This window comes from Somniosus microcephalus, unplaced genomic scaffold (assembly GCF_052327205.1).
Source record: "Somniosus microcephalus isolate GS21.2 unplaced genomic scaffold, FLI_Smic_1.0 unresolved_chr1, whole genome shotgun sequence".
NCBI lineage: Eukaryota > Metazoa > Chordata > Chondrichthyes > Squaliformes > Somniosidae > Somniosus > Somniosus microcephalus.
Window position 1 is genome coordinate 45024234 of NW_028225179.1, and position 13582 is coordinate 45037815.

General features: G+C 48.4%; 1 protein-coding gene across 1 annotated transcript in view; it reads right to left on the reverse strand.

The window, feature by feature from the left end:
* Positions 1-9992: 9992 nt before the first annotated feature.
* LOC147094889 (syntaxin-4-like) overlaps positions 9993-13582 on the reverse strand; it is a 49765-nt gene continuing 46175 nt past the window's right edge. The window contains exons 10-11 of the mRNA XM_085974515.1: positions 11937-12066; positions 9993-11360 (exon numbers count right to left, since the gene is read on the reverse strand). Coding sequence (XP_085830641.1) covers positions 11983-12066 — 84 coding nt within the window. The 3' untranslated portion in view covers positions 9993-11360; positions 11937-11982. The remainder of the gene's footprint in view (positions 11361-11936; positions 12067-13582) is intronic.

Genomic DNA, 13582 nt, shown 5'->3' on the forward strand with positions numbered 1-13582 from the left:
GGAGAGAGGGTGAGAGAGCGGAGAGAGAGAGAGAGTGAGAGTGAGAGAGAGTGAGAGAGAGAGAGGGAGAGAGGGTGAGAGAGAGAGAGAGAGTGAGAGTGAGAGAGTGAGAGAGAGAGAGAGAGAGAGAGTGAGAGAGAGAGTGAGAGTGAGAGAGAGAGAGTGAGAGAGAGAGTGAGAGAGAGAGAGAGAGAGAGTGACCCAAATAACTACCGCGGCATCTGTGTCAACAGTTGTCTAGGGAAGTTATTCTGCAGTATTCTAAATAGTAGATTACTTGATTTTCTTAACAAACATAATATCCTCAGAAAAAACCAAATAGGCTTTCTTCCAAAACACCGCACCGCCGACCATATCTATACCTTCACACCCTCATTGAAAAACATATACACCAAACAAAAAATGGGAAAATATTCGCCTGTTTCATCGACTTCAAGAAAGCCTTTGACTCTATATGGCACGAAGGGCTCTATTATAAACTTCTTCAATGTGGAATAGGGGGCAAAGTCTATGACCTTATTAAATCAATGTATCTGAAAAACAAATGCGGGGTCAAAATTGGAGACAAACGCACCGATTTCTTCACCCAGAGAAGAGGCGTCCGGCAGGGGCTGCAATTTGAGCCCGACCCTGTTCAACATATACATAAATGAATTAGCAGACATGCTGGAGCAAAGCGAGTCACCAGGTCTCCGTCTCCTAGATGGAGAAGTGAAATCCCTGTTCTATGCGGACGACCTGGTTCTGCTGTCTCCCACAGAACAGGGATTACAGCAACAACTAGACCTACTCGACAAATACTGCCAAAATTGGGCTCTAACAGTAAATCTAAAGAAAACCAACATCATGATTTTTCAAAAAAGGCCCAGATGTCAGGAAAACAAATACCAGTTTACCCTCAGTGATATCACTATAGGACACACTATGAGCTACACCTACCTTGGTCTAACTATTACAGCATCAGGGAGCTTCAGCATAGCAGTGAATGCACTAAAAGAAAAAGCCCGAAGAGCCCTATATGCAATAAAAAGAAAATTCTACAACATCCAAATCCCAATCAAAATCTGGCTCAAAATATTTGACAATAATCCTGCCCATTGCACTGTACGGTAGTGAAGTATGGGGCCCGCTAAATCACCAAAGCTACACTAAATGGGAAAAACACACAATAGAAGCCCTACATGCAGAATTCTGCCGAAGCATCCTTCGCACCCAAAGAAAAAACGCCAACAAATGCATGCAGAGCCGAACTAGGCAGATACCCACTGATAATAAACATCCAAAAACGAGCACTAAACTTCCTAAATCACCTCAAATCTAGCTCCCCAGACACCCTTCATTTCAAAAGCCTTTCAGACCCAAGAGCTAAACCCAGAAAAGAGTCCCCTGAGTCAGCTGCTACTGAAACTAAGTACTCAGCCGGACCCTGACCAGCCCCAGACCAACACAGCCGTCCAAACACCAATCCGAGTGAACCAAATCATTAAAAAATGCAAAGAAACCTACCTGGAACATTGGAACAAAATAACCGAAAGCCAAAGCAGATTAGAATGTTACCGGGCCCTAAAAAGAGAATATAAACTGGCAGACTACCTCACGACCATCAGAGACACAAAACAGAGACAGACCCTCACCAGGTACAGACTAAGCGACCACCAACTGGAAATTGAAAAAGGCAGATACAAGAAATCCTGGCAGCCTAGAGAGAGAATAGAATATGCGATCAATGTCTGGCTGGCGAGGTTGAAACAGAAATGCATTTCCTCCTAAAATGCGAAAAATTCAACACATCAAGAAACATATTATTCAACAAGCTAAGCCAAACAACCCCAGATTTCAAGGAATTGGATGATCTGTCAAAATTGAGATTAGTCCTAGGAGAAGGAGACAGACCATACCTTGGGGCCAAATATGTAACAACATGTCACAACCTGAGGACTGTTTAAAAGTAAGACTGTTTAAAATTAATATTGAACGTACCAAATGAAGTAGAAAGACTGTTTAAAATTAATATTGCTTAAAAGTAATATTGTATGTACCCAACAAATGTCAAATCGATTGACACCTACAGAATGTTGGAAAACTGTACCTTTTTGCTATGTAAGCTTTGGCAATAGGGTTCTCTGTAAACTTTCATGCCAATAAAGCATTTGAACTGAACTGAACTGAACTGAGAGCTGAATGTACTTGAGAAACAGGTGAATCTACTTAGGAATCAGGTGAAAGAGCTGCAGGAAAAAGAAGAGAGCCATAGAGGAGAGATAACACCATTAGACCAGCAACCAGAGGCTAGAGATAAGACAAGACAGAGTCGGACGGAACGGCTGCACTCCCACACGGAACAAAAGCAACAGACACACAATACAAGGGGTGCCACACAGACCGACCAGCATACTGATTCGCAATCTTCCCCCACCACCGTGGAACCACAAACGAGCCGCTCACAAGAGGTACGCACACACCAGACACCCCAGCCCAGCACACATACTATGAGTCCAGGCGAAAGCCACCAGACAGTAAACACAAACAAGGCTGACGTCGTAATACTCAGACTCAAATGGGAAATTTCTATGGGAGAAAAAGCTCTTCCCTAGAAGTAAAGTAGAAAAGATTTGGTGCCCAACAACAGACAGAGCCATGGGATGGCTGACCAAAGCCAGATTAGGCTCCCCCCAACACATAATAATACACATGGGCACAAATGACCTAAAGGCCAAACAGAAAGAGGCAGCAACATCGCTCAGAGCAATGATTAGGAAGGCAAGCAGTACATTTCCAAACACTAGAATCACTGTTTCCACAATATTGCCGAGAACAGACTTCAACAACAACACAATTCATGAGATAAATGCCAGCATAGCAAGAGACTGCGAATCAAACCACAACGTACACCTGGCCCAACACCCCACCCTCGATGAGGAATGTCTTTACGACCACGTCCACATCCAAAGGCAAAGAATATCGATCTTTGCTAAAGCCCTGAAGGACGTCGCTTTTAACCGGGTCCATACCCAGACTCCAAGAGGACCCCCCCCCCCGACCACCAGAGATCAGCGGGGTACATATCAGGAACACTACAAAGACCACCACCACACCAACCGAGACCAGAGAGGATCAACAATATCAGACCTGCACCACTCCTGTCCCACAGGGGAATAGGACCAGCCCCCAGCCAGACAGAGGGAGAGATGCACAGGACGTACGCAATACCTCAGACGGAAACAATCCATTAAGAGACAATAAGCAGATGTGCAGCAGCATCTACTTCCGCCTTATGGATCAAGGACTAATTAATAGAAAGAGCTGTAACCAAATTGTATTAACTTTTATAGACAACTGAGGTGATCTTTTTTTCCCACACTTAGACACGACAAACACGTACCACTCTTTAACCTATCATAGTAAAAGATCAAACTTAACATGAAATCCTTATATATTTCGACCTGGAATATCCAAGGTCTACGCTCTTCGGTGCTCGACGTGAAGAGCAGGACCACAGAGTTCATAGATGAAACTAAAGATCTAGATATTATCATTTTACAGGAAACTTGGTATAAAGGAAAAGGACACACTGGCTGTCCCCAAGGGTACACTGAGCTGGTGGTCCCCTCCAATAAATTACCAAGTGTAACCCAAGGCAGAGACTCCGGAGGCATACTGATCTGGTTTAAAACAGAACTTAAGAATTACATCAAATTTATAAAAAAGGGCGAAAACCATATGTGGCTCAAACTTGAGAGGGAGATTATCTCAAACACCCAAGATGTTTACATTTGCGCACTTTATATCCCTCCAATCGATTCCCCGTACTTTAACTTTATATCCCTCCAATCGATTCCCCGTACTTTAAAGAGGACACCTTCTCCAACATGGAGGGGGAAATTATCCAATACCAGGCCCAGGGGAACGTGTTGATCTGTGGGGACCTCAATTCAAGAACGGGCGAAGAACCAGACTTCACCAATAATCAGGGAAACAATTACATATTCGGGAATAACCACTTTGACATCCCTTCCCTTCCATACAGGCATAACTGCGACAAGCAGTCAAATACCAACGGAAAACAGCTACTACAGCTCTGTCGAAACCTGGGTCTGTACATTGTCAATGGTAGGTTCATGGGAGACCTCCTAGGAAGATCGACCTATTGCTCACCTCTTGGCTGCAGCACAGTAGACTATATGATTACAGACTTAGACCCATCCTCTTTCAGAGCATTCACAGTCAAACCACAAACACTGTCAGATCACAGTCAAATTACTATGTTTCTCAAAAAGACAGAAACAAACAACATAGAAACACAACCCAGTAAACTGTACAACACCAAAAAATCGTACAGATGGGCCAAAAATGACACGGAAAAATACCAGAAAACAATTAGCAATGCATCAACTCAAGCTCTCTTAGACACCTTTCTGGATAACATATACACTCACAATAAAGAAGGCGTAAACCGGGCAGTTAGTAAACTAAACAATATTTTTGATAATTTGGCAACAAATGCAAACTTGAAAGCTCGCAAGAACAAACCCAAAACAAAAAACTATGAAAAATGGTTTGACCATGATTGCCGTAACATGAGGAAAAAACTTAGAAAAATATCAAACCAAAAACACAGACATCCAGAAAACGAGGAATTACGCCTTACTTATTGTCAGACACTAACACAATACAGAAACACACTCAGAACCAAAAAAGAGCAATATATTAAGAATACACTCAGCTCCATGGAGGAATCCATTGATTCCAATTGTTTCTGGGACAACTTGAAAACACTGCACAAAAAACAACACGACGATTTGTCCATTCAAAATGGGGACACATGGGTAAACCACTTTGAAAAATTATACCAGAAAAAACACACTAAGACCAGAGCAACACCAAATACGCAAAAAACTGGAAAAGCTTGAATTGGCCATAAAAGATAACCAAAACCCGCTAGACGCCATAATAACAGAAAAAGAACTTCTTGAAAAACTCAAGGACCTGCGACCAGGAAAAGCTTGCGGGACAGACGGCATACTAAACGAGATGATTAAACACGCAGACGACAAAATGAAACTAGCTATCCTAAAACTCTTCAACTTGGTTCTGAGTGTCGGTTATTTCCCTGACATCTGGAACAAAGGACTCATAACACCCATATACAAAAGTGGGGACAAAATCGACCCAAACAACTATCGAGGCATCTGTGTAAACAGTAACCTGGGGAAGGTATTCTGTAGCATCATAAACAAAAGACTTATAAACTTCCTTGAGGAGCACAATGTCTTGAATAAAAGCCAAATTGGATTCCTGCCAAACTATAGAACATCCGATCATATCTTCACCCTACAGACCCTAATTGACAAACACGTTCACCATAACAAAAGCAAAATCTACGCATGCTTTGTAGATTTCCAGAAGGCTTTCGACTCCATCTGGCATGACGGTTTATTCCTGAAACTTATTGAAAGCGGGGTAGGAGGGAAAACATATGATGTAATTAAATCAATGTATACAAACAATAAATGTGCAGTTAAAATTGGAGACAAACAAACAAAATACTTCCCACAGGGGCGGGGGGTGACGCAGGGCTCGCCAATCTCACCGACACTCTAATATTTACATTAATGGATTGGCAAAACTACTTGAACAATCTAAAGCACCTGGCCTCACCCTATATGAATCCAAGGTTAAATTCCTCCTCTATGCAGACGACCTGGTTCTGCTGTCACCAACTAAGGAGGGTCTACAGCAGAACCTGGATCTGCTGGAGTCATACTGCCAGACTTGGGCCCTGACAATAAATCCCCAAAAAACCAAAGTCCTTGTGTTCCAGCAAAGATCCAGACATCAGGGACCCAAAATAAATTTCACAATAGGAACAACCAAAATTGAACAAACCACTAACTACACATACTTGGGCTTAAAAATCAGTTCTACGGGAAACTTCAAACTGGCTGTGAATGAACTGAAAGAGAAAGCAAGAAGGGCTTTCTATGCCATCAAAAAATCAATCCAAATAGAAATCCCAATTAGCATTTGGCTAAAAATTTTCAAATCAGTAATTGAACCAATTGCACTCTATGGCAGTGAGGTGTGGGGACTGCTAACACAACAAGAATTTGCAAAATGGGACAAACACCCAATTGAGATCCTACATGCAGAATTCTGTAAAAGTATCCTCCGGACTCAAAGGAAAACAGTCAACAATGCATGCAGGGCGGAACTAGGCCAATATCCATTAATAATCACTATCCAAAAAAGAGCCACCAAATTTTGGAATCACCTACAAATGAGCAACCCCCAATGCTATCACTACGACGCCCTGAAATGCCAAGAGCTGACCATAAAGAAAAATACCCTCAGTCAACTAGTCCTGGGACTCAGTGAAGTAACTACTAACAATACTAACAATAACCAGTCCCAGGACAGTGACAGGGTAACACAAAGAATTCGACCCAACACAATCGTCGCTAAGCAAAAGGAAAAATATCTGACATATTGGGCAGAAACAACAAAAACCCAAAGCAAACTCAATTGCTACTTGGCCCTAAGCAGACAATACAACATAGCTGATTACCTGACCATGGTAAAGGATAACAAACTGAGAAGAACCTTGACAAGGTACAGACTTAGCGAACATAGCCTAGCGATCGAAAAAGGCAGACACAGGCAGACCAGGCTGCCAACAGAAGACAGGATATGCTCTCACTGCAGTCTGGGAGTAGTTGAGACAGAGATGCACTTCCTCACAGCCTGTGAAAAATATCAGGACATCAGGGAGAATTTCTACCAAAAATTCTCCCAAATATGCCCTGAATTCAGAAATCTGAATGACAACCAAAAACTCCCATTCCTACTGGGGGAGGAGAGAAGCTGTGTAACACTGGTGGCACACTATGTTACAGCTTGCCATGAACAGAGGGACAACCAGTAAACTAAGACAAGAATATATACAAACAAGGCGAATGTATATTTATAAACTGTATGAATAGAACCGCGTTTATGTGTTCAACCATAAATGTATTTTGATGCTTTGGCAACATAAGATGTACCTTATCATGCCAATAAAGCGATTTGAATTTGAATTGTGAATTGTGAGAGAGAGAGAGAGAGAGAGAGAGAGAGGGGAGAGAGAGAGACTGGGGGGGAGAGAGAGAGAGAGAGAGAGAGGGGGAGAGAGAGAGAGAGAGGGGGGGCGAGGAGAGAGAGAGGGGGGGAGAGAGAGAGAGGGGGGGGAGGAGAGAGAGAGAGAGAGAGAGGGGGGGAGGAGAGAGAGAGAGAGAGAGAGAGAGAGAGAGAGAGAGAGAGAGAGAGAGAGAGAGAGAGAGAGAGAGAGAGAGACTGGGGGGAGAAAGAGAGGGAAGAGAGAGAGGGGAGAGGCAGGGGGAGTGCAAGGGGGGGGGGGGGACGCACGCCGCCCCGGGAGAGGGAGGGAGCGCGCCGCCCTGGGAGAGGGAGCGCGCGCGCCGCCCTGGGAGAGGGAGAGTGCTGCACTGTCGGAGAAGCCACCTTTCAGTTGAGACGTGTCCTGGGACCAATATTTGTCCCACAACTGACATCGAAAAGCCCTTCCTTGGCTGTGAAGCGCTTTGGGACATCCGGAGGTGGTGAAAGGCGCTGGAGAAGTTCAAGCCCTTTCGTGCTCGGAGATGAATTCTGCAAAGACCAAGGGTGGGAGTGCTGCCCATGGCCACCAGGGGGCTGTCTGCTCTTCTTAAAGGGGACTGCCAGTCTGTGGCCAATAACGTCCATCGACTGTTAAGGTCTGAGGGTTTGCAACCCTTCGATAGAGTAAATAAGGAGAAACTGTTTCCATTGGCCGGACGGTCGGTAACCAGATGACACAGATTGAAGATAATTTGCCAAAGAACCAGAGGGGGAGATGAGGAGAATGTATTTTACGCAGCGAGTTGTTGTGATCTGGAATACACTGCCTGAAAGGGCGGTGGAAGCAGATTCAATAGTAACTTTCAAAAGGGAATTGGATAAATACTTGAAGGGGAGTAATTTGCAGGGCTGTGGGGAAAGAGCAAGGAGTGGGACTAATTGGAGAGCTCGTCCAAAGAGCCAGCACAGGCACGATGGGCCGAATGGCTGGATCATTCTAGATCTGTTCACTAAAAATTCCAGGAATTAACTTGAGACATTGAGGGAGCTGGATTAACATCAGTAGAGATACAGTCAGTAACACACAGCACTGGGGGAGAGGGGTTACTGAGTGACAGTGTGAGGGAGCTGGATTAACATCAGTAGAGATACAGTCAGTAACACATAGCACTGGGGGAGAGGGGTTACTGAGTGACAGTGTGAGGGAGCTGGATTAACATCAGTAGAGATACAGTCAGTAACACAGGGCGCTGGGGGAAAGCAGTTACTGAGTGACAGTGTGAGGGAGCTGGATTAACATCAGTAGAGATACAGTCAGTAACACAGGACGCTGGGGGAGAGGGGTTACTGAGAGATAGTGTGAGGGAGCTGGATTAACATCAGATTGACATCAGTAGTGGGGAAAATGCTAGGGTCCATTGTAAAGGATGTAACAGCAGAGCACTTGGAAAAAAGTGACCGGATCGGACAAAGTCAACATGGCTTTACAAATGGTAAATCGTACTTGACTAATCTACTGGAATTTTTTGAGGATGTAACTGGTAAAATAGATAAGGGAGAACCAGTGAATGTGGTGTATTTGGATTTTCAAAAGGCTTTCGATAAGGTCCCGCATAAGAGATTAGCGTGTAAAATTAAGGCACATGGGATTGGGGGCAAGGTATTGACTTGGATAGAGAACTGGTTGGCAGACAGAAAGCAAAGAGTTGGAATAAAGATCTCTTTTTCCAAGTGGCGGGCAGTGACTAGAGGGGTACCGCAGGGATTGGTCCTTGGACCCCAGTTATTCACAATATATATTAATGATCTGGACGAGGGAACTAGATGTAATATCGCCAAGTTTGCAGACGACACAAAGCTGGGTGGGCGTGTGTGCTGTGAGGAGGATGCCGAGAAACTCCAGGATGATTTGGACAGGTTTGGTGATTGGGCAGAAGCATGGCAGATGCAATATAACGTGGATAAATGTGAGGTTATCCACTTTGGTGGTAAAAACAGGAAGGCAGATTATTATCTAAATGGCAATAGATTGGGAGAAGGGGAAGTGCAACGAGACCTGGGCGTCCTTGTGCACCAGTCGCTGAAAGTAAGCATGCAGGTGCAGCAGGCGGTTAAGAAGGCAAATGGTATGTTGGCCTTCGTAGCGAGACGGTTTGAGTACAGGAACAAGGATGTCTTGCTACAGTTGTACAGGGCCTTGGTGAGGCCACATCTTGAGTATTGTGTGCAGTTTTGGTCGCCTTATCGGAGGAAGGATGTTCTTGCCATGGAAGGAGTGCAGTGAAAATTCACCAGACAGATACCTGGGATGGCAGGAATGACGTATGAGGAGAGATTGGGTCGATTGGGCTTGTACTCGCTGGAGTTTAGAAGAATGAGAGGGGATCTCATCGAAACTTATAAAATTCTAACAGGACTAGACAGACTAGATGCAGGAAGGATGTTCCCGATGGTCGGGGAGTCCAAAACCAGGGGTCACAGTCTAAGGATAAGGGGTAAGCCATTTAGGACAGAAATGAGGAGGAATTTCTTCACCCAGAGAGTGGTGAACCTGTGGAATTCTCTACCACAGAAGGCGGTAGAGGCCAATTCATTAAATATATTCAAGAAGGAGTTGGATATATTTCTTAAGGCTAAAGGGATCAAGGGATGTGGGGAGAAAGCAGGGACAAGATACTGAATTTGGATGATCAGCCATGATCTCACTGAATGGCGGAGCAGACTCGAGGGGCCGAATGGCCTACTCCTGCTCCTATCTTCTATGTTTCTATGTTAGTAGAGATACAGTCAGTGAAATACTGACATCCGGTCCCAGAGGGGGAAAAGGACAGTGTATCTAACGCACTGACACACTTGGTCTTAGTTTGTTCAGTTATAAAAGAGAATGAAGACACACGAACAGAAAAAAAATTCTATTTATAATGAAACTTACCATCTTGTATGTACAGTTAATTGACAATGTACAGAGAGAGCCATAATCAATAGTGCTATTTACAGTGATTGGACCAGAACCATCGATCTAATTAATGTACGTCAACCCCTAACCATGGAATAGTAACACGATAAGGGTTAGATACAGAGTAAAGCTCCCTCTACACTGTCCCATCAAACACTCCCTGGGCAGGTACAGCATGGGTTAGATACAGAGTAAAGCTCCCTCTACACTGTCCCATCAAACACTCCCAGGGCAGGTACAGCACGGGTTAGTTACAGGGTAAAGCTCCCTCTACACTGTCCCATCAAACACTCCCTGGGCAGGTACAGCACGGGGTTAGATACAGAGTAAAGCTCCCTCTACACTGCCCCATCAAACACTCCCAGGGCAGGTACAGCACGGGTTAGATACAGAGTAAAGCTCCCTCTACACTGTCCCATCAAACACTCCCAGGGCAGGTACAGCACGGGTTAGATACAGAGTAAAGCTCTCTCTACACTGTCCCATCAAACACTCCCAGGACAGGTACAGCACGGGGTTAGATACAGTAAAGCTCCCTCCACACTCTCCCATCAAACACTCCCAGGGCAGGTACAGCACGGGGTTAGATACAGTAAAGCTCCCTCTATACTTTCTAGACAGGACTCTACACTTGGTCAGCCTGAGATGAACCCAATTGTTCCAGAGTTTGACCTCGTCGGTCACCCATCCCTCGCTGCAACAGTCTCGTTCAGCCTCTGCCCTAGGACGACCATTACAGAAGCACGTTTAAAAGGTCAAACAAAGGCCATTCGCTATCTGTTCCCATCCAAGGCCTAAATTTCTCCCCACAAACCCCCTCCCACACGAAATGTATAACTTGAGACTGATCCATTTGACGTTATGGCTTTTACCCAGAGTTCCCGCTGTCTGGTCGCCCTTGGAAACAAAATGTCCACCCCAGACAAGGCCGATGTCATTTCTGAAGCCTATTTTCTGCATCTCGGGCCCGATCAAGGGGGAGGGTGTGACGGGACAAGGGCAACTCCTTCCTTCCCTCCTCGCCGCCCAAAAGGAAAAGATCCAAATAGCAGCAACTGTTCGTGTTTGGTTATAAGTACAAGAGTATCCCACAGTGCTTCGTTACGTGAGGGGGGAGGGAGAGCGCGGGCGGGCGGGGGAGGGAGCACGCGGGATGTGCAGCGAGAGCGGGGTTGCAGGAAGCGAAGGAGGGGCAGGTGAGGGAAGAGGCCAAATTGTAAAGTATAAATTGTAGAGTCCCAAGAGTTGACGTGATGTCCGTCCTGAACCCCTGGTTGTAGTGTCTCCATAAGGCAGCTCCTTCCACGGTCTGAGAGAGAGAGATAGAGAGCGAGAGAGAAATAAGACAGGTCCAGGCTTTCTCGGCCTAAAGTAGGTCCCAATCCACCAAACCCTCCCCAAAGTACAGGAGACCCTTTCCAATCAGAACGTAGCACAGCAGCAATGGTGATTATGCAGATCTCAGGTGGTTGTAGGTTCTAGGGAGCGTGGGCGAGGGGGGGTGGCGGCGAGGGGGGGGTGGCGGCGGCGAGGGGGGGGTGGCGGCGAGGGGGGGTGGCGGCGAGGGGGGGTGGCGGCGAGGGGGGGTGGCGGCGAGGGGGGGGGGTGGCGGCGAGGGGGGGGGGGCGGCGAGGGGGGGTGGCGGCGAGGGGGGTGGCGGCGAGGGGGACGAGGGAGGGAGGGGGAGAGAGTGGGAGGGAGGGGGGAAGGGTGCGTGGGAGGGAGGGCGAGGGAGGGGGGGAGGGAGTGGGGATGGGATGGGGGAAGGGTGCGTGGGAGGGAGGGAGGGAGGGAGGGAGAGGGGATGGGATGGGGGAGGGAGGGGGATACCTTGCACTCCCTTTAAAGTTGTACCATGTATTAAGAGTCAGGTATCTAGCGTTACCTTGGTCACCAGCGAGGAGGCCGAGGATGAAAGCCGGAAGGTTGGGTCACGAGGTAAAAGCCACGACCACGATGATGACGATTATCACCAGCACCAGAATCGAGACACAGACAATCACGCACACCTTTTTCTGCAATAGAGAGAGAGCGGATCAGAGTCCGACCGGCCCATCAACTCGAAGGCAGATTACTCCAGAATCCCAGCCCTGAACAAGTGGGCCCAACACTAGACGTGTCTGAGGCTCCAGGACAGGAGCAAGCCACACATTGGGCCAGGGCTAGCCTGAGGCTCCAGGCCCAGAGCAGGCACCACACTGGGCCAGGGCTAGCCTGAGGCTCCAGGACGTGAACAGGCCCCACACTGGGCCAGGGCTAGCCTGAGGCTCCAGGACACGAGCAGGCCCCACACTGGGCGAGGGCTAGCCTGAAGCTCCAGGACCAGAGCAGGCCCCACACTGCGCGAGGGCTAGCCTGAGGCTCCAGGACCAGAGCAGGCCCCACACTGGGCGAGGGCTAGCCTGAAGCTCCAGGACATGAGCAGGCCCCACACTGGGCCAGGGCTAGCCTGAAGGTCCAGGACATGAGCAGGCCCCACACTGGGCGAGGGCAAGCCTGCAGGACCTGAGCAGGCCCCACACTGGGCCAGGGCGAGTCTGAGGCTCCAGGACGTGAGCAGGCCTCACACTGGGCCAGGGCTAGCCTGAGGCTCCAGGACACGAGCAGGCCTCATACTGGGCCAGGGCTAGCCTGAGGCTCAAGGACCTGAGCAGGCCCCACACTGGGCCAAGGCTAGCCTGAGGCTCCAGGACGTGAGCAGGCCTCACACTGGGCCAGGGCGAGCCTGAGGCTCCAGGACCCGAGCAGGCCCCACACTGGGCCAGGGCTAGCCTGAGGCTCCATAACCAGAGCAGGCCTCACACTGGGCCAAGGCTAGCCTGAGGCTCCAGGACGTGAGCAAGCCTCACACTGGGCCAGGGCTAGACTGAGGCTCCAGGACCTGAGCAGGCCCCACACTGGGCCAGGGCTAGCCTGAGGCTCCGTAACCAGAGCAGGCCTCACACTGGGCCAAGGCCAGCCTGAGGCTCCAGGACGTGAGCAAGCCTCACACTGGGCCAGGGCTAGCCTGAGGCTCCAGGACCAGAGCAGGCCCCACACTGGGCCAAGGCTAGCCTGAGGCTCCAGGACCTGAGCAAGGCCTCACACTGGGCCAGGGCTAGCCTGAGGCTCCAGGACCTGAGCAGGCCCCACACTGGGCCAGGGCTAGCCTGAGGCTCCAGGACCAGAGCAAGGCCCCCACACTGGGCCAGGGCTAGCCTGAGGCTCCAGGACCAGAGCAGGCCCCACACTGGACCAGGGCTAGCCTGAGGCTCCAGGACCAGAGCAGGCCCCACACTGGGCCAGGGCTAGCCTGAGGCTCCAGGACATGAGGAAGCCTCACACTGGGAGGGACCCATTCCCGGTTCAGGAGGGCTTGGGAGATCTCTAGCCATCAGTGGTGGCGCCCCACCCTACAAATTGAGGCAGGGAACTGGAGGTGGCGAAATAGGCCTTCAGAGGTTTTCCTATCACTCCGAAACAGCGCTTACATTCCCCTCCCCTCTCCGCCCCGATGGGCGTCACCCGACCCAACTCCAAGCAACGCCAACC